Source organism: Ambystoma mexicanum, chromosome 3q, assembly GCF_040938575.1.
Source record: "Ambystoma mexicanum isolate Mex_15411 chromosome 3q, UKY_AmexF1_1, whole genome shotgun sequence".
NCBI classification, from domain to species: domain Eukaryota; kingdom Metazoa; phylum Chordata; class Amphibia; order Caudata; family Ambystomatidae; genus Ambystoma; species Ambystoma mexicanum.
In genome coordinates, this window is record NC_090926.1 from 1,301,717,545 (window position 1) to 1,301,743,226 (window position 25,682).

At 53.4% G+C, this 25,682-nt stretch overlaps 1 protein-coding gene across 1 annotated transcript in view; it reads left to right on the plus strand.

Annotated features, from left to right (window-relative positions):
* Positions 1-325: 325 nt before the first annotated feature.
* VAV1 (vav guanine nucleotide exchange factor 1) overlaps positions 326-25,682 on the plus strand; it is a 1,439,562-nt gene continuing 1,414,205 nt past the window's right edge. Inside the window, exon 1 of the mRNA XM_069604429.1 lies at positions 326-1,623. Coding sequence (XP_069460530.1) covers positions 1,420-1,623 — 204 coding nt within the window. The 5' untranslated portion in view covers positions 326-1,419. The remainder of the gene's footprint in view (positions 1,624-25,682) is intronic.

The window sequence follows — 25,682 nt, forward strand, 5'->3', positions numbered from 1 at the left end:
GGCCTGCACTCACTCCCTGCACACGAGGCCTCTGGTGTGGCCTGCACTCACTCCCTGCACATGTGGCCTCTGGAGTGGCCTGCACTCACTCCCTGCACACGAGGCCTCTGGTGTGGCCTGCACTCACTCCCTGCACATGAGGCCTCTGGTCTGTAGTGGCCTGTCTCCCCGCAGAGGGTAGGTCTCTGCAGCCTCCCCTGCTCCTCCGCCCCGGGCCCGGGCGGCTGCACTTCCTCCTGCCGCCGCCCCACGTGTCCTGTGCGGTTTTAATGACGGTTGCAGAAGAGGAAGGAGCCGCTCTTTCTCTTTTAGAAACAAGAGCGTGAGAGAAGGAAGTGAGAGAGAGGGGGCAGGGAGGGCGGTGCACACAGGAGACTGCAGTGAGACAGGCGAGAGAGGGCGCAGGGAGGGCAGGCAGGGAGTGCTGAGCGCCCAAAGGACTGAGAGGAAAGGCAGGGGCAGGAGAGACGGGGCCAAGAGGCACAAAGCATGGAAAGAAGGAAGCAGGACAGGGCGTGACCTCCAGCCAGTGATCTTGCAGTAGCCTGGACCCCTGGCAGCCCCTGCTGGAGACCCTTCTGTGACCTGGGACACCTGACATTGCCAGCAGGGCCTCGGGTGACCTGGACCCTCTGACAGCCCCTGGAGGGGCTCCCGTGACTTGGACCCTCTGACACTCCCTGGAGGGGCTCTGGTGACCTGCACCCTCTGACACTCCCTGGAGGGGCTTGGGTGACTTGGACCCTCTGGGACTCCCTGGAGGGGCTCCGGTGACATGGACCCTCTGGCAGCCCCTGGAGGGGCTCCGGTGACCTGCACCCTCTGACACTCCCTGGAGGGGCTCTGGTGACCTGCACCCTCTGACACTCCCTGGAGGGGCTCCGGTGATCTGCACCCTCTGACACTCCCTGGAGGGGCTCTGGTGACCTGCACCCTCTGACACTCCCTGGAGGGGCCACGGTGACCTGGACCCTCTGACACTCCCTGGAGGGGTTTCGGTGACTTGCGACACCTGACACCTTGTGGATGGATTACATTGACCAGGACACATGAGGAACTAAGGAGGGCTTCGTCACAGGGACCCTCTGACACCCGGTGGAGGGGCAGCTTGCCCAGTGCCCTGGAGGATCACACCCCTGGGTCTCCAGCATTTCCTGGTGAGCCACTGGATTCGCTGTGCCATGGCACCCTTTATCTATTGAAGGGATTTCGGAAAAACCTGCTGAGAACCTGGACTTCCCAGTAACTCCTCAGGGAGTTGAGTTTCTTTCAGCCACAGACACCCTGGGGGCGTATTAATTACCTGAGCACCCGGGGTACCTGTGACTTGCACGTCTGTTCCCCAGAGGAGATTTGGTGACCTCCTCTTTGAAGAGGTTCAGTGAACTTGACTCTCCTTTATCAGAGAACTCGCCAGCTATGGAGCTGTGGCGGCAGTGTGCCCACTGGCTGATCCAGTGCCGAGTGCTTCCACCCAATCACCGGGTGATGTGGGACACTGCACAGGTGTGCGATCTGGCCCAGGCACTGCGTGATGGGGTGCTCCTGTGCCAGCTACTCAACAACCTGCTGCCCCACGCGGTCAACTTGAAGGAGATCAACCTGCGGCCGCAGATGTCTCAGGTGAGTGCTGCCACACAATCACACTGTTCACTGCCCCTCATGTCTTATCAGTTGCTCCGTCCATGTTCAGACCACATCTGCCTCCTGCCCCTCTCACCTACTTCATCGTCGATATCCTTTGTCTCCTGCTCTGGCGAGTTAGCGCGCAGCTTACTTAGGTCAGAGCGTGCTTCTTCCCCAGGAAGGGTCCTGTGGCTCGCGTCTGTTACTCCCTCAAGCTAGACTTTCTGATTCCTCTGTTAAGCACCTGCTGCTCCCCCACGTTAGAGCTTCTGGGCCCTCCCTGTAAGGCCTGTTGCTCCCTTTGGTCAGAGTCCGCTGTACCCTTGGGTTGGCATCCACTGATACCTAAGGATATGGTCTGCTGGCCCCAAGTTAGGGCCTGTGCCCCACTTCCATTCGGCTCTGCTGCACCACCTGACGTAGGCCTACTTCTCCCTTAGATTAGCGCCTGGCCTTCCTTAAGGTTAGGCCTAGGGACTATGTGGTCTGCTTCTCTGTTTGTCTAGGGCCAGCTGCTTCTCTAGGTTAGGGCTCTCTGCACCCTCAATGAAGGCCTTCTGATCCCCCATTTAGGGGGATGCTGCTCCCTTACTTTAGTGTCTGCTGCTCCCTCAAGTTGGGCTTCTCTTGTTCAGTGTCTGTTCCTCCCTTTGGTTAGGGTATGCGCCATCTTTAGGCTAGGGTCTGTTGCTCCATCAAGTTATGCTTTCTGCTTCTTTCCTTGAGGGACTGCTCCTTCCTTTGGGTAGGGTCTGCTGCATCCTTAGGCTAGGATCCCCTGCTCCCTCAAGTTAGGCTTTCTATCGCTCCCTGTAGGGTCTGCTCCTTCCTCGGGTTGGGGGCTGCTGCACCCTAAGGCTAGGATCCCCTGCTCCCTCAAGTTAGGCTTTCTATCGCTCCCTTTAGGGTCTGCTCCTCCCTCTGGTTGGGGGCTGCTGCATCCTAAGGCTAGGATCCCCTGCTCCCTGAAGTTAGGCTTTCTATTGCTCCCTTTAGGGTCTGCTCCTCCCTCGGGTTGGGGGCTGCTGCATCCTAAGGCTAGGATCCCCTGCTCCCTGAAGTTAGGCTTTCTATCGCTCCCTTTAGGATCTGCTCCTCCCTCGGGTAGGGGTCTGCTGCATCCTAGGGCTAGGATCCCCTGCTCCCTCAAGTTAGGCTTTCTATCGCTCCCTTTAGGGTCTGCTCCTCCCTCGGGTAGGGGTCTGCTGCATCCTAGGGCTAGGATCCCCTGCTCCCTCAAGTTAGGCTTTCTATCGCTCCCTTTAGGGTCTGCTCCTCCCTCGGGTAGGGGTCTGCTGCATCCTAAGGCTAGGATCCCCTGCTCCCTCAAGTTAGGCTTTCTATCGCTCCCTTTAGGGTCTGCTCCTCCCTCTGGTTGGGGGCTGCTGCATCCTAAGGCTAGGATCCCCTGCTCCCTGAAGTTAGGCTTTCTATCGCTCCCTTTAGGGTCTGCTCCTCCCTCTGGTTGGGGGCTGCTGCATCCTAAGGCTAGGATCCCCTGCTCCCTGAAGTTAGGCTTTCTATCGCTCCCTTTAGGGTCTGCTCCTCCCTCGGGTTGGGGGCTGCTGCATCCTAAGGCTAGGATCCCCTGCTCCCGCAAGTTAGGCTTTCTATCGCTCTCTTTAGGATCTGCTCCTCCCTCGGGTAGGGGTCTGCTGCATCCTAAGGCTAGGATCCCCTGCTCCCTCAAGTTAGGCTTTCTGCTCCCTGAGTTTTGGGTTACTGCTCAATCTAGTTAATAGACGCTGAGGCTTTGATTAGGGTCCACCATCGTGGAGACAGCCAGTACAGGACCTTTCCTGGATCCATGTCAATCTGACAACAACTTTATTTACACAGAACAAAAACTGAAGTTAGTGTAGAGTGATCTGGCTTAATGAATCAGTGTTATTCCAAAGTAAGAACCCTTAATGTGAAGGTAATTATAGAGATTAATTGCTTCCAGGTGTACATAGTCCCTTTGGGGGCCTGATTCTGAAGCGCGTGATAAAATAGAAAACACCTTTCCATGAAGAGACATATTCTGGTGTAATACGGGAGTGGCAGCAATAAGCGAAGCCCGCCACTCATGCAAAGCTGTCATTTACGGCATGGCAACAGCCCTGCCAACCGCCTCACATGTAAGGGGCAGGCAATGACTGTATTCAGAGGCCAGAACACCACCCTTCCTGCACCAGCCAATAGACGCGCACATTAACGGTACCCCGGGAGGTGCCGTGGAGCTCCACTGCGCACTTCTTCCCATTGTGAACCTAGCATTCCCTAGAATGCTGCACCACCTTTCTAGTTTAATGAAAGTTTAAGAAAACGCTCTTAAATTAGAAAAGTGGCAGTCTATTAAGAAATGCTCGCAATGACACTGGCGCACATGTTTCCCGCACAAAGAGAGATGTTCTCAGCTTTTGCTGCTGGAAAGCAACCCTGCCCAGTACAAGCACCCACCCACCCACTCCAGATGGTGGTGCTGGTAACTGGAGGGGGGAATGTCGGCTTTCCTCGCTATATATTGCCCAGGCTCAGAATCAGGGCCTGAGTGTTTGAAGTGCTGTGAAGTGCAGCAGGCTACAGAACAGCTCAAGTGTTTTCCTTCAGTTGATGGACTTCGATGAAGGTTTATTCCGGTTTTTCTTGTGGGCAAGCATGTCATGGCTTCGTGCTTGTTAGCCCTGGTTGTAGCTGTTATGGGAAAACGTTGGCGGGGTCCACATATAGGAAGATGTGTTGCCGTCTGCTATGTATAAATAAAGCTATAAACCAGCCTGGTTCTACGTTGAAATATTGAATATAAAATAACAAGGCTGAAAAAAGCGAATAGTTTTTCGATCGAACTTCCAAAATGTCTTTTTCGTTATTTTGTCATTCTTTTTTGAGGGAATGCCACCAGCCTCTGGCGTTCTAATGCTTTTACTCTACTCTGCAACATGATGAATATCTAAAATCTGAGGTTATACCAATTAGCGCTGTATCTCCCCCTAAGAATGGTGCCTTCCTTCTCTCCCCGCAGGAGGCACCTGCCTGCTGAGAGGGGGGCAAAGGAAATAGAACTTACTGTTCTCTAGTCCTACCACAAGGAAATGAGAAGCCTAGGACATCTCATTTGCTGGCAATGGTCTCTGTCATCCACTGGGGGACTCATGTCGTCTTCCGTGATGGATGCAGGCCATGGTATCTGTAGAAATGTTGAAATATAAAAAACTCGGTGGCACATTTGTTTGAATTTCAGCTGTACGAAAATTTCAAACAGCCACAAATGCTGAACAAATATGCCATACGGTGCCATTTTAAGAAACAAGGGGAGCACGGGGCTAGGGGGGTGTCCCCTGCACCTCTGTTCGCTATCATGGCATAGTGGGCTGCCGCGGGTGTCGCCTCTGCAGAGCCGGTTCCCCACCACGTAAGCAGAGACACAGCTGCCGAAAGTGGATGTCTGTGGAAAAAACTAAGTAAAACGTTTTTCGTGCAAATAAATTTAGTTTTTTCCTCCCGCTGACTTTTTACATTCGATGTTTTCAGGGACACCCACAAGTGAACACATCTGGTCTAAGTTCCTCTGTGTCATTGCCCTCGGCCCCATCCTCTTCTGCCACTCCTTGGCTGCAGCCACTGAACTGTAGGACTTTCTACGTCTTTATGCATTACACATAAACAATGTCCCCTCCCTTTTTCAGTGAAATAAATTCGGTAAAATCGCATAAGGATAAATTGGTATAGGAAGACGTTAACTGTAACGGTGATAAATATGAGTGGAGACCATTGCGGGACACCCCAGTGACAATGGGTTTACGGGACTGGCATGGTTTAGCTCCTTGCTTATTTAACTTATATATTTGAGATATAAAGGAAGCCTTGGAAATAATCTACTGGTTTCCGGTTTATCACGGTCTCCTAAACATATGACAGTAATCTTCTGGACTCAATCCCAATTGCACTACAGAAAAAGCTGAACTAGATTGACATCCCGCTGCACCATTAATGTCTACCACACTGGCACTATCTTGGTTCAGGTTCTCAACCCAACCTCCTCCTCTTGGAGCGGTGCTGCCGGCCCTCATCAACTTCCTGCCCACATCTGCTTCTGCCTTGTCCACTCTCTCTGTCACTCCCCCTCCGTCTGGGGTACCACACCCCTGTAACCCTTGTCCACTCTCTCTGTCCCTCCCCCTCCGTCTGGTGTACCACACCCCTGTAACCCTCCTTAGAAAACCTTCAAAGGCGGTGACCTCCTTCATCTAGCTACACCAGTGGTCGAAGTGTACGAAAAGAAGTAGTGGAACTATGTTCCCTGCTGGCCTGCCCCTGCTCCCACAAACCCCATTGCCAGAACCCCTCACGCACTGAAAGGGAAGATTTCAACTTCTTCCTACACTTTTATTTTAAAACAAAACCATTCCGGAACGGGTTCTTTTTAAAATAAAAGTATAGGAGCTGTACAAGGTAATTTAAAAAAGTATAGGAGCACCGCTCCCGCTCACTTCGACCACTGAGCTACACTTAACGCTAGTTCAGCAAACACCTCGTCAACATCTGCCTACTTGTTGAAGAATTGGACCTCGACTTCCTTGCTCTTACTGAGACGTGTTTCAATGCCAACTCAGTCACTGCTTTTGACTCCCTTCTCCCTGATGGCTACAAGATCATCTCCAAGCCCCGCAGTGAGGTTGTCTTATTCTTCCTTGAGTTGGGCCCTTCCTCCCTTATACCCACCCAGCCTTACTCCTCCTTCGAGAGCCTGGTTTGCAAGTCGGTCATCTCTCCCTCCTCCTCTCTGACCATTGCCACATTCTACAGGCCCACTGGCGCTACCACCCTGTTCCTCTCTGAATGGGCTGATTTCTGCTGTTCTCTCCTCTCAACCTCCTCTGAACTCCTTCTCTTGGGCGACTGAAACATCCACTTGCACTCTGCCATCACAGCACCCACTCTCTTCCTTGACCTATGTATCCCGCTCCCTCTCAATTCCCCCTTCTGGTCCCGTCATCCACTCTGACCTTTCACTTTCCACCCCACTGATCACACCTCTCTCCTGGTCAGACCCCCTACCTGGGTCCCCTCAGCCCTCTGACTGCACCTCCTCCCATCCTGCCAACCCCGTTCACGAACATCCGTCTGATGAAACGAGTGTCAGCTGCTGGCTTCACATCCCCCGTTGTCCCTCCCTGTCTCCCCACCACAGACTATACCTCTGGCTTTGCTCTCAGCAACCTCCATCTGGCCATTTCTAACACTAGACATTCTTGCCCCAGTCATGAGGATCTGCCTGAAACCTTCCACCTTCCACCAGATCTCTTTCCACAGCAGGGGCCTCCCTCTGGAACAGCCTTCCTGCCTCCCTGAAACTTGAGGAGAACCACCTCCGCTTCCGGAAGCACCTCAAAACCTTCCTCTTTGCCTCCGCTTTCTCTCCCCCTCTCCCCTGCTAATACTACTGAAACTGCACTGAATCTGCAACTGGGCCATTCACCGTTCTCGGCCCAGCCACTCTCCCCTGCACTGCCTCCACGGCAACCCCTGCACTACGGGACTGTGTCTGTATCCATAAACCCCCCTTCCCAGCACTTGTCTGCACTTACCTCGCACTTGCCACCAGCTGGCCCTTGTTATTTATCCTGTATGCTGTATGCTAATAACCCTCTACTGCACTTTCCCCTCTCCCTTTCCCCCATGCACTTTTCCCTTCCCCTCTACCCTTGCGCGACCTGAATGACACCTGGCCTAGTAAGATCGTTGTCTGTCTCCCCTTGGTCCCCCCCCTGCCTCGTCACGCCTTGAAACACTTGTGTATAGGCGCGTTACAAATGCCTTATCATATCATATCATATCATACCTGGTACGACTCCGTACTTGCAGCTCTGAAATGCAAATGCAGAGCTGCGGAACGGAAGTGGCAAACCTCAGGCTCACCCTCTGACAACCTGGCCTGTCGCCTGCTCCAAAGGCAATACAGACTCTCCATCTATGCCAAGAAAAGGGCCCACATCCAGGCACTGGTATCGGGTTCATCCAACAAGATGGCTTAACTCTTTAAAATCTGCAAGGAACTAGCTAACCCTTCCGCAGTCTCCTCCTCCCCTCTTCCGTCCCAGACCCTCTGGAACGCACTGGGCACACACTTCACCACTAAAATGCTGGACATGCTGAGCACCCTTGCTACCCTCTCCCCCAACCCCTCCCAAACTCCTTCTTCCTCTCTCTCCTCCTCCCCTGTCACACCTGATGAGGTCACCAGAGTTGTCACCAGAGTGGTCCACTCTATGAAGGTCTCAAAGACAACATTGGTTCTCATGACCCTGTACTCACTGATTTCTGCAACCACTGGCTCTTTCCCCTCCAACAAGCACTCTATTCTGCGCCACATCCTGAAAAAACCTTCAGCAGACCCTAGCTGCCCAGCCAACTACCGCCCTATGTCTATCTTCCTCTGGAAACACCTGGAGAAGCTGGCCTTCCCCAACTTACTTCACACACCGAACTTGCTGGCGGTCTCCACGACCAGCAATCTGGATTCCGAGCATCCAGAGGCACGGAAACTGAGCACCCGTGAAGAACTGCTGACATCTCTTAACTCCAACTCTGCAGCTGCCCTTATCCTTCTCAATCTTTCCTCTGCCTTTGACACGGTCAACCACTCCATCCTCATAAAATGGCCCCATGATACCCTGGGTATCTCACAGCGGGAAGTGGATTGGCTGACCTCCTTCCTAACTGACTGTTCATCCCAGTTTATTCTGGGCACTTTCTCACCTACCTTTCTCCACCCGTGAGGTCCACCAGGGCTCCAACCTCTCCCCCTGGCTGTTTAACACTTATCTTGCTCAGCTGGCACTCTACATTTCCTCCTTCTACCCCAACTTCCAGTGCTACCCAGACGACACACAATTCTTTTTCAAACTTCCTGTTCACCCTCTTGCATCTTCCATCATCCCTGACTGCTATCTGCTATCCAGTCCTGGTGCACTTCCAACAATCGCTGTCTCAATGCCAGCAAGACTGAGATACTTCCTATTTGGACCCCTATTCCCTCTTTCTTCCCCTCACTCTGGCCTTCCTCTATGGGCTCTCCCCCTTCTCCTTCATCTGAAGTCAGAAACCTTTAAGTCATCTTCGACTCCTCTCTTTCCTTCCTCTGTCACATTCAGAACCTTGCCAAGAAGTCCAACTTTCAACCCTTCCTTCTCAAAGGAATTCTCCCTTTTCTTACTTTCACCCAGAAGCTCAATGTTACCAGAGCCCTGGTTCTATCAGAGCTTGACTACTGCATTAGCCTTCTCTTGAATCTACCCTCTTCTTCTCTACGACCCATCCAGTTAATCCAGAATAGGGCAGCAAGACTTATCCTTGGCCTCAAGCCCAGGGACCTCATCACTTCTGCCCTAAAATCTCTTCACTGGCTCCCGGGTTGCTGCAAGGATCAAGTTCAAAATCCCTCTGCATCATCCACAAGGTTGTCTGGGACCAGGAACCATGCTATCTGCAACTTGCCCTTACTAAATACTCTCCCCCTAGACCTCTGCGTTCCTCTGGTATGAACTCTCTGTGTGTCAAGCGTTTCGCTAAACAGAGAGCCGGATGACGATCTCTTTTTTCAGCAGGCTCTCCCTTATGGAACAGCCTCCCCCTTCCTCTTTGTCTTGAGCGGACCTCCTCAAATTCCAGAAGCTCCTCAAGACTTTCCTTTTTACCCCCTCCATCCCTTCTTCCCTCCTCTGCTAATCTCATGGTCGCTGTGATTGGTGACCAGGGCCCTTATGTGTCCTTCGGGCCCCGGCCTCCCACACCCAATCGTCTTTCAGCCTCCGTCTACACACAGCACTTGCCTTGGCACTTACTGGCCTTTGCCACTGTTGGCCTGCACTTAGCCATTTTTTTTCCAGCCGCCCTTAGCGGGATCCGCTAAAGGACCTCGTAATGCGGCGGTAAGGGGTTAACGGCACCGGCACCCTTACCGGCGCCGTTAACCGCTTACCGCCAACCTTGGGATGAGGCCCTATATCTACTATCCACAAGATTTATCTGTCCATACACTCAAGGCTATTTCTGCTGATCCCAACGGCAGAAGGTTGGGATCACGCATTTACCTGCCTTCCGTGTCTGACAACCTGTTTAGAAGTCAAAAGGGCATTTTGCAAGAGAGCCCTAACCACTATGTTCTGAATCATTGTAAAAGGGCACTTATATTGAGACTCATGACTTGCCCATGTATTTATAAGGTACATGTATGTTTTTACATGTGGTAGATTTGATACGTTATCTTTCTGTGTGCATGCAAGCTAATATTGTATCAGTTCAGAACAAAAAGTAAAGCTCGCTCAGTTTGCCTCAGCCGCAGTCATCAAAGTGGCACTTGCAACATGAATTCCTCGTAACAGAAGGGAAGCCTCTTTGATCACCCCCACAAATAGAGTTTGGAAATTCTGGGTCACATGTAACTTTCTGTGACATTTGCTTTATTGAGGCTCCAAATATCTATACGCGGTCATGTTCTGCCTGCGTCATTCTTTTTTATAAATACTATGGGTCACAGCCTCGCAGTGGCTACCACTGGTTCACTGCTATCGACTGACACCATCGAGTCAAGGAAGTCTTATAAATATTCCCTGGCAGTAGTGGCAATGGGTCCCATCTAGTGTTTACTTTCAGCTTGATGCACTGGGGGTACCCTCTGACACACCCTGTGCTGGTGGATGATGAGCTCCTCCATCTTCCTTCTCTTGATACAAAGCCAATCTTCAGCAGGAACTGACTGCACTTAATCGGGCCTGCATGGGCCAGGTTTCATTTTGAGTTCCCTCCCCTTGTGCCATTAAATGATGGTTACATCTTTTTTCTGTAGCATTGACCCTCCCCATCGCTGAGCGTCCTTCATAGTCCTTCATAGTCCTTTTGGCACTTTGTGTAACCCAAGAAATGGATCCTCATACCGCCGCACACCCCAGACTTCATATCATACTTTTGCAATCTAAGGTGTCCAGATAGAGGCACTTTATTGAGGGTGCACATGAGAAGGGTGGTGAGGTCAGGTTCAGAATCTGCTATAACTTTCTTGGGATGACCATTACCCTTTACTTTTGAATGCCGGCTTTGAACGACTTTGTGCCTGATGGCATGCTGTACTGTCAGTACCACATCATCACCCTAGTGCTCTGAGGGTTCACTGCATGCTGTACTGTCAGTACCACAGCATCACCCTAGTGCTCTGAGGTTTCACTGCATGCTGTACTGTCAGTACCACAGCATCACCCTAGTGCTCTGTGGTTTCACTGCCTCTGTACTGTCAGTACCACAGCATCACCCTAGTGCTCTGAGGTTTCACTGCATGCTGTACTGTCAGTACCACAGCATCACCCTAGTGCTCTGAGGGTTCACTGCATGCTGTACTGTCAGTACCACATCATCACCCTAGTGCTCTGAGGGTTCACTGCATGCTGTACTGTCAGTACCACAGCATCACCCTAGTGCTCTGAGGTTTCACTGCATGCTGTACTGTCAGTACCACAGCATCACCCTAGTGCTCTGTGGTTTCACTGCCTCTGTACTGTCAGTACCACAGCATCACCCTAGTGCTATGAGGTTTCACTGCCTCTGTACTGTCAGTACCACAGCATCAACCTAGTGCTCTGGGGTTTCACTGCATGCTGTACTGTCAGTACCACATCATCACCCTAGTGCTCTGGGGTTTCACTGCATGCTGTACTGTCAGTACCACAGCATCACCCTAGTGCTCTGAGGTTTCACTGCATGCTGTACTGTCAGTACCACAGCATCACCCTAGTGCTCTGAGGATTCACTGCCTCTTTACTGTCAGTACCACAGCATCACCCTAGTGCTCTGAGGTTTCACTGCCTCTGTACTGTCAGTACCACAGCATCACCCTAGTGCTATGAGGTTTCACTGCCTCTGTACTGTCAGTACCACAGCATCACCCTAGAGCTCTGAGGTTTCACTGCCTCTGTACTGTCAGTACCACAGCATCACCCTAGTGCTCTGAGGTTTCACTGCCTCTGTACTGTCAGCACCACAGCATCACCCTAGTGCTCTGAGGTTTCACTGCCTCTGTACTGTCAGCACCACATCATCACCCTAGTGCTCTGAGGTTTCACTGCCTCTGTACTGTCAGCACCACAGCATCACCCTAGTGCTCTGAGGTTTCACTGCATGCTGTACTGTCAGCACCACAGCATCACCCTAGTGCTCTGAGGTTTCACTGCCTCTGTACTGTCAGCACCACAGCATCACCCTAGTGCCCTGAGGTTTCACTGCATGCTGTACTGTCAGTACCACAGCATCACCCTAGTGCCCTGAGGTTTCACTGCCTCTGTACTGTCAGTACCACAGCATCACCCTAGTGCCCTGAGGTTTCACTGCCTCTGTACTGTCAGTACCACATCATCACCCTAGTGCTCTGAGGTTTCACTGCCTCTGTACTGTCAGTACCACAGCATCACCCTAGTGCTCTGAGGTTTCACTGCATGCTGTACTGTCAGTACCACAGCATCACCCTAGTGCTCTGAGGTTTCTCTGCCCCTGTACTGTCAGTACCACATCATCACCCCAGTGCTCTGAGGTTTCACTGCCTCTGTACTGTCAGTACCACAGCATCACCCTAGTGCTCTGGGGTTTCACTGCATGCTGTACTGTCAGTACCACAGCATCACCCTAGTGCTCTGAGGTTTCACTGCATGCTGTACTGTCAGTACCACAGCATCACCCTAGTGCTCTGAGGTTTCTCTGCCCCTGTACTGTCAGTACCACATCATCACCCTAGTGCTCTGAGGTTTCACTGCCTCTGTACTGTCAGTACCACAGCATCACCCTAGTGCTCTGGGGTTTCACTGCATGCTGTACTGTCAGTACCACAGCATCACCCTAGTGCTCTGAGGTTTCACTGCCTCTGTACTGTCAGTACCACAGCATCACCCTAGTGCCCTGAGGTTTCAATGCATGCTGTACTGTCAGTACCACAGCATCACCCTAGTGCTCTGAGGTTTCTCTGCCCCTGTACTGTCAGTACCACATCATCACCCTAGTGCTCTGAGGTTTCACTGCCTCTGTACTGTCAGTACCACAGCATCCCCCTAGTGCTCTGGGGTTTCACTGCATGCTGTACTGTCAGTACCACAGCATCACCCTAGTGCTCTGAGGTTTCACTGCCTCTGTACTGTCAGTACCACAGCATCACCCTAGTGCCCTGAGTTTTCAATGCATGCTGTACTGTCAGTACCACAGCATCACCCTAGTGCTCTGAGGTTTCACTGCCTGAGAAGGCTCCCACTGCTACTACTGTCTTGTGCACTTGAGTTTTGCACCATCTGAAAAGATGTCCTTTTTCCCGCCACAAGAGATTGTTCTCTCCGGCGGAACAGGACAGTCATTGCTCCCTGAGTTTAGAGCCTGCTGCCCTCTCAGAGTAGGGTCCATTGCTCCCTCAGGTAAGAGCAACCTTCGACCTCAGTGAACGGTCAATGCTCCCTCTGATAGGATTCACATTTTCCTCTGGAAAGTGCTCCCTCAGGCTAGTGTTCCTGTGCCATGTGCTCCTAGGTTTAGAGGCTGCTTTTATATTTGGGTAAGGTCCATTGGTCCCTTAGGTTAGAGCCTGTTGCTTTCTCTGATAAGAGCTCAGTGCTCCCTCGGGGTAGGGTCCACTGCTCCTTGAGTTTAGAGCTTGTTGCTCTCTCAGAGTGGGGTACGCTGCTCTCTTAGAGTGGGGTACACTGCTCCCTCAGTTAAAGGTTAATGCTCCCTATGGTAGGCTCCACTGCTACCTCAGGTTAGAGCTTGCTGTTTCCTCTGGAAGAGCACACAGGGCCCCCCAGGGTAGGGTCAGTTGCTACAGCAGCATATAATCCACTGCTCCCTAAGGTTAGAGCCTGCTGCACCCTCTGATAAGAGCTTGGTGCTTCCTCGGGTTAGGATCCTCTGCTTCAGGTTAAAGTGGACAGCTCAGTAAGGTAAGAGCCTGCTTCTTCCTCTGGAAGTGGTATTTATTCATTCAGGATGCTCACACTATCAATCTCCAGTGTTGCAACAGTTCACTGAGTAGGGCCACTTCTCCCTAAGTTTAAAGTCTGTTGCTTCTTCATTGTAGAATTCACTACTCCCTCAGGTTAGAGCCCATTTCTTCCGCAGGTTAGGGGCCACTGCTCTCTGAGGTTAGAGCCTGTTGCTCCCTCTGTTAATAGCTCCCTGCTCCCTCAGGTTAGGATCTACTGCTCCATTAGGTTAGAGTCCACTGCTCCCTAATATTAGAGCCTGCTCCTCCCTCGGAGTAGGGTGCAGCACTGTTTCAGGTAGGAGTACCATGCCCCCCCATGTTAGAGTGGACTGCTCCCTATGGTTATAGCCTTGTGCTCCCTCTGGGTAGGATGAACTTCTCTTTGAGTTTAAAGTCTTCTAATCCCTTTATGTAGTGCCAATTGCTTCCCGGGGTTAGGATCCACTCCTCTCTGAGGTTAGAACCCACTGCTCCCTCAGGGTAGGACCCACTGCTCCCCCAGGGTAGAGCACACTGTTCCCTCAGGGTAGGACCCACTGCTCCCTCAGGGTAGGACCCACTGCTCCCCCGGGGTAGAGCACACTGCTCCCCCGGGTAAGAGCACACTGCTCCCTCAGGGTAGGACCCACTGCTCCCCCGGGGTAGAGCACACTGCTCCCCCGGGTTAGAGCACACTGCTCCCTCAGGGTAGGACCCACTGCTCCCTCAGGGTAGGACCCACTGCTCCCTCAGGGTAGGGCCCACTGCTCCCCCGCGGTAGAGCACACTGCTCCCTTAGGGTAGGACCCACTGTTCCCCCGGGGTAGAGCACACTGCTCCGTTGGGGTAGAGCCCACTGCTCTCCCGGGGTAGAGCACACTGCTCCCTCAGGGTAGGACCCACTGCTCCCCCAGGGTAGAGCTCACTGTTCCCTCAGAGTAGGACCCACTACTCCTTCAGGGTAGAGCCCACCGCTCCCCCGGGTTAGAGCACACTGCTCCCTCAGGGTAGGACCCACTGCTCCCTCGGGGTAGAGCTCACTGCTCCCTCAGAGTAGGACCCACTGCTCCCTCAGGGTAGGGCCCACTGCTTCCCCGCGGTAGAGCACACTGCTCCCTTAGGGTAGGACCCACTGTTCCCCCGGGGTAGAGCACACTGCTCCGTTGGGGTAGAGCCCACTGCTCTCCCGGGGTAGAGCACACTGCTCCCTCTGGGTAGGACCCACTGCTCCCCCAGGGTAGAGCACACTGCTCCCTCAGGGTAGGACCCACTGCTCCCTCAGGGTAGGACCCACTGCTCCCTCGGGTAGAGATCACTGCTCCCTCAGGGTAGGACCCACTGCTCCCTCAGGGTATGACCCACTGCTCCCTCGGGTTAGAGCTCACTGCTCCCTCAGATTAGGATCCACTGCTCCCTCAGGGTAAGGCCCACTGCTCCCCCGGGGTAGCGCACACTGCTCCTTCAGGGTAGGACCCACTGCTCCCTCAGGGTAGGACCCACCGCTCCCTCGGGTAGAGCTCACTGCTCCCTCAGGGTAGGACCCACTGCCCCCTCAGGGTAGGGCCCACTGCTCCCCCTGGGTAGAGCACACTGCTTCCTCAGGGTAGGACCCACTGCTCCCTCGGGGTAGAGCTCGGTGCTCCTTCAGAGTAGGACCCACTGCTCCCTCAGAGTAGGACCCAGTGCTCCCTCAGGGTAGGGCCCACTGCTCCCCCGGGGTAGAACACACTACTCCCCCAGGGTAGGACCCACTGCTCCCTATGGGTAGGGCCCACTGCTCCCCCGGGGTAGAGCTCACTGCTCCCTCAGGGTAGGACCCACTGCTCCCTCAGGGTAGGGTCCACTGCTCCCTTAGAGTAGGACCCACTGCTCCCTCGGGGTAGAGCTCACTGCTGTCTGAGGTTAGGACCCACTGCTCCCTCACAGTAGGGCCCACTGCTCCCCTGGGGTAGAGCATACTGCTCCCTCAGGGTAGGACCTACTGCTCCCTCGGGGTAGAGCTCACTGCTCCCTCAGAGTAGGACCCACTGCTCCCTCAGGGTAGGGCCCACTGCTCCCCCGGGGTAGAGCACACTGCTCCCTCAGGGTAGGACCCACTGCTCCCTCAGGGTAGGACCCACTGCTCCCTCGGGTAGAGCTCAATGCTCCCTCAGGGTAGGACCCACTGCTCCCTCAGGGTAGGACCCACTGCTCCCCCCGGGTAGAGCTCACTGCTCCCTCAGGGTAGGACCCACTGCTCCCTCAGGATAGGGCCCACTGTTCCCTCAGAGTAGGACCCACTGCTCCCTCGGGGTAGAGCTCACTGCTCTCTGAGGTTAGGACCCACTGCTCCCTCAGGATAGGGCCCACTGTTCCCCTGGGGTAGAGCACACTGCTCCCTCGGGGTAGGACTCACTGCTCCCTCAGGGTAGGACCTACTCCTCCCTCGGGGTAGAGCTCACTGCTCCCTCAGAGTAGGACCCACTGCTCCCTCAGGGTAGGGTCCACTGCTCCCCCGGGGTAGAGCTCACTGCTCCCTCAGGGTAGGACCCACTGCTCCTTCAGGGTAGGGCCCACTGCTCCCCCGGGGTAGAGCACACTCCTCCCTCAGGGTAGGACCCACTGCTCCCATGGGTAGCGCTCACTGCTCCCTCAGGGTAGGACCCACTGCTCCCTCAGGGTAGGACCCACTGCTCCCTCAGGGTAGGGTCCAATGCTCCCCCGGGGTAGAGCACACTGCTCCCTCAGGGTAGGACCCACTGCTCCCTCAGAGTAGGACCCACTTCTCCCCGGGGTAGAGCACACTGCTCCCTCGGGGTAGGACCCACTGCTCCCTCAGGGTAGGACCCCCTGCTCCCTCGGCGTAGGACCCACTGCTCCCTCGGGGTAGGACCCACTGCTCCCCCGGGGTAGAGCACACTGCTCCCTCAGGATAGGACCCACTGCTCCCTCGGGTAGAGCTTACTGCTCCGCCGGGGTAGAGCACACTACTCCCTCGGGGTAGGTCCCACTGCTCCCTCGGGGTAGGACCCACTGCTCCCTCAGGGTAGGACCCACTGCTCCCCCGGGGTAGAGCACACTGCTCCCTCAGGGAGGACCCACTGCTCCCTCAGGGTAGGACCCACTGCTCCCTCGGGTAGAGCACACTGCTCCCTCAGGGTAGAGCACACTGCTCCCTCAGGGTAGGACCCACTGCTCCATCAGGGGCGACTGCTGCCTCACGTGAGGGCAGGGGCCACTGCTGCCTCGTGCGAGGGCACGGGGCCACTGCTGCCTCGTGTGAGCGCCACTGCTGCCTCGTGTGAGGGCCAGTGCTGCCTCGTGTGAGGGCCGTGTGAGGGCCACTACTGCTTTGTGTGAGGGCCACTGCTGCCTCGTGTGAGGGCCGTGTGAGGACCACTGCTGCTTCGTGTGAGGGCCACTGCCGCCTCGCGTCACAGTTAATACCAAATGAAAGACTTGATGAAACTGCAAGATCTTTGAGAAGGGGAGGGGGCGTTGTGACCCCTGCCTTGTGCGCCCCCTGTCCTGGTCTGATGAATAAATGGCAAGAGAGAGGCTTCTGTCTGGGCGAGAGTAGGTGCCCCACCATTGCCCTTCTGTACTATCTTTGGCGTCACTCTTTGTCAGACTAGGAGCTGTGTTGCCGGGGGTGGGAGGAGGGCTGTGGGGGGCCTGGCCAAAGCCTTGAAGTGTGGACTCACCACAGAGTGGAGTGGGTCTGGCCCTCTCCTGTCTGCCAGCCTCCTGGTGCGGTCTGTCCATGGAGTGGGCCTCAATCTTGTGTTGGATAGAATGGAGGGCAACGTCAGAAGGGAGGAGAGTGGAGGGGAGTGGCGGGTGGTACAGGGTTGTCCCACAGAATTGGCGAGTATGGGGTCGGGTGCACCTGGTGCCCAATAAGAGGGTAGTGTCTCCAGGGGTGTCCCCTAGACAGCCAATGCGGGGACGTTCATTACTGTGGCCAGCCAGGCCTCCAGCTACAGCCTGCTCCAGCCCTTGCCTTTCTAGCTTCTACACACCTCCTAGCTCAAACAGGAGGGCCACAACTACACACCTCCTAGCTCTAGCAGGATGGGCCACACCTACTTACCTCTTAGCACGAGCAGGATGGGCCACGCCTACACACCTCCTCGCTTGAGCATAAGGGGCCACACATACATACCTCCAAGCTTCTACACACTTCCTAGCTCGAGCAGGAGGGTTCACACCTACACACCTCCTAGCACTAGCAGGATGGGCCACACCTACTTACCTCCTAGCAAGAGCAGGATGTGCCACACCTAGACACCTCCTAGCCGGAGCAGGAGGGCTGCACTACATACCTCCTAGCTCGAGCAGGAGGGCCACACCTACACACCTCCTAGCTCGAGCAGGAGGGCCATACTACACACCTCCTAGCTCAAGCAGTATGGGCCACACCTACTTACCTCTTAGCACGAGCAGGATGGGCCACACCGACACATCTCCTAGCTCGAACAGAAGGGGTCACACATACATACCTCCTAGCTTCTACACACCTCCTAGCTCAAGCAGGATGGGCCACACCTACTTACCTCCTAGCAAGAGCATGATGTGCCACACCTAGACACCTCCTAGCCCGAGTAGGAGGGCCACACTACACACCTCCTAGCTCGAGCAGGAAGGCCGCACTACACACCTCCTAGTGCAAGCAGGATGGGCCACACCTTCACCCCTCCTAGCTGGAGTAGGATGGGCCACACTTACACACCAGTGCAAGCAGGATGTGCCACACCTTCACACCTCCTAGCTGGAGCAGGATGGACCACACCTTCACACCTCTACCTGGAGCAGGATGGGCCAAACCTACCCACCTCTTAGTGCATGCAGGATGGGCCACACGTACACATTTCCTAGTACAAACAGGATGGGCCACACTTATACACCCCCTAGATGGAGCAGGATGGGCCACACCTTCACACCTCCTAGCTGGAGCAGGATCGGCCACACGTACACACCTCCTAGTGGCAGCAGGATAGGCCACACCTTCACATCTCCTAGCTCGAGCAAGATGTGCCACACCTTCACACCTCCAAGCTGGAGAAGGATGGGCCACACCTTCACACCTTCTAGATGGAACAGGATGGGCCACACTTACAACCCTCCTAGTGCAAGCAGGATGGGCCACACTTACAGACCTTGTAGTGCAAGCAGGATGGGCCTCACCTTCACACATACTAGCTGGAGCAGGATGGGCCACACTTACACACCTCCTAGTGCAAGCAGGATGGGCCACACCTTCACACCTCCTAGCTGGAGTAGGATGGGCCACACTTACACACCAGTGCAAGCAGGATGGGCCACACCTTCACACCTCCTAGCTGGAGCAGGATGGGCCACACCTTCACACCGGGCAGGATGGACCAAACCTACACACCTCCTAGTGCATGCAGGATGGGCCACACTTACACACCTCCTAGTACAAGCAGGATGGGCCACACTTACACACCCCCTAAATGGAGAAGGATGGGCCACACCATCACACCTCCTAGCTGGAGCAGGATGGGCCACATGTACACACCTCCTAGTGCAAGCAGGATAAGCCACACTTTCACATCACCTAGCTCGAGCAGGATGGGCCACACCTTCACACCTTCTAGCTGGAACAGGATGGCCCACACTTACACACCTCCTAGCGGGAGCAGGATGGGCTACACCTTCACACCTCCTATCTCGAGCAGGATGGGCCACACCTTCACACCTCTTAGCTGGAACAGGATGGACCACACTTATACACCTCCTAGCTGGAGCAGGATGGGCCACACCTTCACGCCTCCTAATGCAAGCAGGCTGGACCACACCTTCACACCACCCAGCTGGAGCAGGGTGAGCCACACCTTCACACCTCCTAGTGCAAGCAGGATGGGCCACACTTACACACCTCCGAGCTGGAGCAGGATGGGCCACACCTTCACACCTCCTAGCTGGAGCAGGATGGGCCACACCTTCACACCACCCAGAAGGAGCAGGATGGGCCACCTTCACACCTCCTAGCTGGAGCAGGATGGGCCACACCTTCGCTCGTCCTAGTGCAAGCAGGATGGGGCACACCTTCACACCTCCGAGCTGGAAAAGGATGGGCCACACCTTCACACCTCCTAGCTGGAGCAGGATGGGCCACACCTTCGCACCTCCTAGCTGGAGCAGGGTGGGCCACACCTTCACACCTCCTAGTGCAAGCAGGATGGGCCACACTTACACACCTCCTAGCTGGAGCAGGATGGGCCACACCTTCACACCTCCTAGCTGGAGAAGGATGGGCCACACCTTCACACCTCCTAGCTGGAGCAGGATGGGCCACACCTTCACACCTCCTAGTGCAAGCAGGATGGGCCACACTTACACACCTCCTAGCTGGAGCGGGATGGGCCACACCTTCACACCTCCTGGCTGGAGCAGGATGGGCCACACCTTCACACCTCCTAGCTGGAGCAGGGTGGGCCACACCTTCACACCTCCTAGTGCAAGCAGGATGGGCCACACCTTCACACCTCCGAGCTGGAGAAGGATGGGCCACACCTTCACACCTCCTAGCTGGAGCAGGATGGGCCACACCTTCGCACCTCCTAGTGCAAGCAGGATGGGCCACACCTTCACACCTCCTAGCTGGAGAAGGATGGGCCACACCTTCACACCTCCTAGCTGGAGCAGGGTGGGACACACCTTCACACCTCCTAGTGCAAGCAGGATGGGCCACGCCTTCACACCTCCTGGCTGGAGCAGGATTGGCCACACCTTCACACCTCCTGGCTGGAGCAGGATGGGCCACACCTTCACACCTCCTAGCTGGAGCAGGATTGGCCACACCTTCACACCTCCTGGCTGGTGCAGGATTGGCCACACCTTCACACCTCCTAGCTGGAGCAGGATGGGCCACACCTTCACACCTCCTAGCTGGAGCAGGGTGGGACACACCTTCACACCTCCTAGTGCAAGCAGGATGGGCCACACCTTCACACCTCCTGGCTGGAGCAGGATTGGCCACACCTTCACACCTCCTGGCTGGAGCAGGATGGGCCACACCTTCACACCTCCTAGCTGGAGCAGGATTGGCCACACCTTCACACCTCCTGGCTGGAGCAGGATGGGCCACACCTTCACACCTCCTAGCTGGAGCAGGATGGGCCACACCTTCACACCTCCGAGCTGGAGAAGGATGGGCCACACCTTCGCACCTCCTAGCTGGAGCAGGATGGGCCACACCTTCGCACCTCCTAGCTGGAGCAGGGTGGGCCACACCTTCGCACCTCCTAGCTGGAGCAGGATGGGCCACACCTTCGCACCTCCTAGTTCAAGCAGGATGGTCCACACCTTCACGCCTCCTAGCTGGAGCAGGATGGGCCACACCTTCGCACCTCCTAGTGCAAGCAGGATGGCCCACACTTACACACCTCCTAGCTGGAGCAGGGTGGGCCACACCTTCACACCTCCTAGCTGGAGCAGGATGGGCCACATCTTCACACCGGGCAGGATGGACCAAACCTACACACCTCCTAGTGCATGCAGGATGGGCCACACTTACACACCTCCTAGCTGGAGCAGGATGGGCCACACCTTCGCACCTCCTAGTGCAAGCAGGATGGTCCACACCTTCACACCTCCTAGCTGGAGCAGGATGGGCCACACCTTCGCACCTCCTAGTGCAAGCAGGATGGGCCACACCTTCACACCTAGCTGGAGCAGGATGGGCCACACCTTCGCACCTCCTAGTGCAAGCGAACGTGTGTTGCCAGTAATTGACGCTATTCATCCCTCGCCTACCTCACCCACCCCCACCACCCCCGAGCGAGCCTATCCTCAGTCAGGACATTCCTCTACTTTACGCTGCTGCCTAGAACTATTGTAATTAAGCATACATGCAGCAACATGTAGCCATTGTATCATGTGCGCAAGATTTAGACACGAATGTCACTGTAATCCGGGGTCTGTCACGACCATCCTATGCCCTAGCTCCAGGGAGAGGGGGGCGGGAGAAAAGAGGAAGGGTAAAGGGCCGATGGAGGGGAAGAGGAGGTGGGGGAGGGAGTGAGAGCAACACGTAGAACCATAAACCAAAAAGAGGAAGAGGAACCGATGTGGGGGGCGGGGGGGGGTGAGGCTGGAGCATGGGTGGGGGTACAGGGTACTAGCGTCATGTGAGGGAGGGCAGGAGCCCTTTGCTGGCTTTGACTCTGCCACTGACCCCTGTACTGCGCTCAGGCTGAGGGGATGGAGGGGTGGATGGAAGGATGGAAAAGATGGATGAGTTGGTGAGTGGATGAGTGGAAAGGATGGATGAGTTGGTGAGTGGGTGGATGGATTGATAGGTGTACGAATAGTAATTCTGTCTTGTGGATGGATTATAGATACTTGGCTGGATGAACGGGTTGGTGGATGGGTTGGTGGGATGAATGGATTAGTGGATGGAAGGTTCATGAGTGATTGGATAGATGTATTGATGGATGGATGGGTCTGGTAGGTGGACTGAGGACATGTTGTTTTGTGGTTGGATGATAATACCTATATATGTAGGTTGATGGATTGAAAGATGAACTGCTAGACTACATATGTAATTTTATGGATGTTACATGAAGGTTGGATGGCTGGATGGATGAATTGATTGGTGGATGGTTTGGTTCATTGGATGGGTGAATGGGAGCATGTTTGGCGAGATGGGAGAAATGGCGGGATGGATGTCTTAACAGATTGTTGGATGGATAGAAGGATGGGTAGGGAGATGGATAGATGGATGGATAGATTAACTAGTTATTTATTTATTTATTCAGATTTTTAAGGCGCACATCAGCCCGGGGGCATCATGGCGCTGTTACAGATTAGGACATCAAGCTGGATACAATGAACGCATAGTGGTTAAAAGATTGGTGGATGGATGGGTAGGTGAATGGGAGGTTAGTGGATGGATCAGTGATGGATGGGTGGGTGGATGGCAGAATGGCTGGATCACTGGATGGAAGGATGGATTGGTGGATGACTTAGTTGATGGATGAATGTTGGATGGGAGGATGGCTGCATAGATTGGTGGGTGGTTTGGTTGATTGATAGGTGGGTATATGGGGGATGGATGGGAGGATGTTTTGGTTGATGGACCGTTGGATGGAAGGATGCGGATGGGTTGGTTCATGGATGGGTGGGTGGATTGGAGCATGGATGAATAGACTGGTGGATGGGTTAGGTGACAGCTGGATGATTGGATGGAAGAATTGTTGCATGGGTGATGGTTGAATAGATTGATGGATGGGTGGGCTTATTGGAGGATGGATGGGAGGATGGCTGCATGGCTAACTGTTGAATAGATTGGTGCATGGGTTAGTTGATGCGTGGGTGGGTGGATAGGAAGTTGAATGAAAGGATGGCTGCATGGCTGATGGTTGACTAGATTGGTGGATGGGTTGGTTAATGGATGAGTGGGTGTATTGGAGGATAGATGGTTGGATGGGAGGATGGCTATATGGCTAATGGTTAAATAGATTGGTGGATGGGTTGTTTGGTGGATGCAAGGGTGTATTGGAGGATGTATGGTTGGATGGGGGATGTGGATGGATGGATTGGCGGATGATGGATGAGTGGATCGATGTGAGGATGGATGAATAGATTGGTGGATGGGTTGGGTGATGGATGGGTCGGTGGATGGAAGGATGACTGCATGGCCGATGGATTAATAGATTGGTGGATGGGTGGGTGGATGGGAGGAAGGATGGTTGGATGGGAGGATGGCTGAATAGATTGGTGGATGGGTTGGTTGATGGTTGGGTGGGTGTATTAAGGATGGATTGTGTGCGGATGGGCCTTTAAGCACCATAACCCAAGCAATCCTACCACTTAAGAAGCGAGTGCACGTTTGTACGTAAAGCAAGTTTATTGTACAAACATCTGGGGAGGGGCTAAATGACGCTGTAGATTCCAAATAACCCGAGTCTTCCGGAACCACACAAGTTGATACATTATATACATTTTCGCAACAGTTAAATAAAACACTCCCTTATAGTTAATTACAATCCACCCCCTACATGTGATTGATTAAAGCCTATACAAAGAAATCCAATCTTTCTCCAATTCCCCCATTCCCATTCGTTGCAGTTATATTAACTACCATCTTCAGCTCATGTGTACAACACACCCCTTTTTAGGATGTGTCCTGGCAGGTCATGACATTATTTCATTCACATACAAACATAATCTATTACAAGTCACAGCCGGTCTGAGACCTCCTAACCCTAAATGTAATTGCACATAGTTTGCACAAATACTTCAAACAACATGAGGAGAAGAAGAATAAACAGGTTCCCTTTGTACGGACGATAAGCATCTCACACACCCCGACTTGCTGGCATCTCCGGAAAACACTCTAATCTAATTAATGACTACCAATTCAAAATGCATGGCACATCCTGAGAAAACGATTGAACTCATGAGTATCGGTCGCTTTGGCCTTGAGCAGCACTTCACCCAGAGTTTATTGTTGGACAAGAGCAAATGGCTGTATCCCCTGAACACTAAATAACAAACTCCCATGCACTTAAAAAGATTACATCTTCCTTTGCGATACTGCCAAGCCATAGAAACCCTGTTCGGTCTGTTGGCTGAAATCTGCTCGGTTAATCATTGCTTCTCCTTCGGCTTCCAATGGTGCAAAACCATTTCTTCCCAATCACTCAGAATTCACCTTGCGAACCCCTGACTGCTTAACAATTTTATAAAAATAGCACACTGCATGTAGATTTATAAATTCCCTATGTGTGTATCTCAGTGTGCATGCATGTTTAATAACTTTCACCTCTCCTTCACAGTGGGTTTTCAGTGACAAGTCCCCTTCCTCGCAAGCTCATTATGAAACTTTTTGCTGCCCAGCTTCTAGGCACTTCGTAGCACACCATATCTAGATCATGTTCATATTTCCTTGGTGATTTTGACATTTATCTTGCTGTGCACGTGCAAATCTAATATGTATCAACTTAAACACAAAGTAACTCTTTAAAGTAACAAATCCTATTCACACTCACTATGCTGGATACATATACAATTGCAACATTGCACCGACTTCACCGCACCCCCAGTCACAAATATGGCGTGCTCAACATGAACCCCTCTTTCTCAGTGAGGCATTTCCTGACCACCCCAGCATTCCCCCTCTAGTTAATACTTTAACTAATAAACCAATTTCTTGTTTCTGCAAACCATCTTCACTGTGCAAAACCCTACAATCATCTCTCACATTGGTCCCAATATTGGCATACTCCTCGCTGAACTCGTCTCCACCATTTCTGCAATCTACGCGCTGCTCTGAACAATTATCTCAACTTGGTGGAGGACACAAGACAGCTTCATTCTGAGTACCCACGTGATATGGCATGCGAGTGGTTCCAGCTTTGGACAGGGTCCCAGTCATGATGGCAGCTGCTATCCGTACCTGGGCAGAACAACATCGTCAGAGCATCTGATGAGTAGAAAAGATAATGAGGTACAAGACATAAATAGGCATTATGATTATCATCCAGGATGGTACCCAAGAAACCAAGAAAAAAAACCCAACCAAGATTAATTTGAGATTCCTACCTCATTCTCCATAATTTTATTTATTTATTTATTTATTTATTGGTCACTTTTTAGGTGCTAATACAATTAGCAAAACCGTTTCAAAGCACCCATGGGCAGACAGGGTGGGGACAGGGGAAGAGAATGAATTACAGTAAGGATAAATAATAGTAAAAACAATAATGAGAATAAGGGAAGGGGAGACACACATACTATGCCTTGTGAGTGTTCAGAATGTGCATGTGCAGAGGGGGAGGAGTGAGGGATAAGGTGCTTTGATGCTCATGGAGAAGTGGTCAGGGTAAGTGCTAAGAGAGTAAGAACGTAAGTGCAACCACCGGTGAGTGGGTGAGCCAAGTGAGTGCAGTAGAAAGACAGCAGCTGGGATGAGAGATGTGGGGGGTCAAGACCCAGAGGACACATAAAGGCCTGCACATCAGTCACACTTCTGTAAGATTAGCAGGGAAGAGAGGAGCAGAAGGAGGAGGTAAAGAGAATGGTCTTGAGGCTTTTTCAGAATTTAAGGAGGTCTTGCTCAAGACACAGAGGGAGA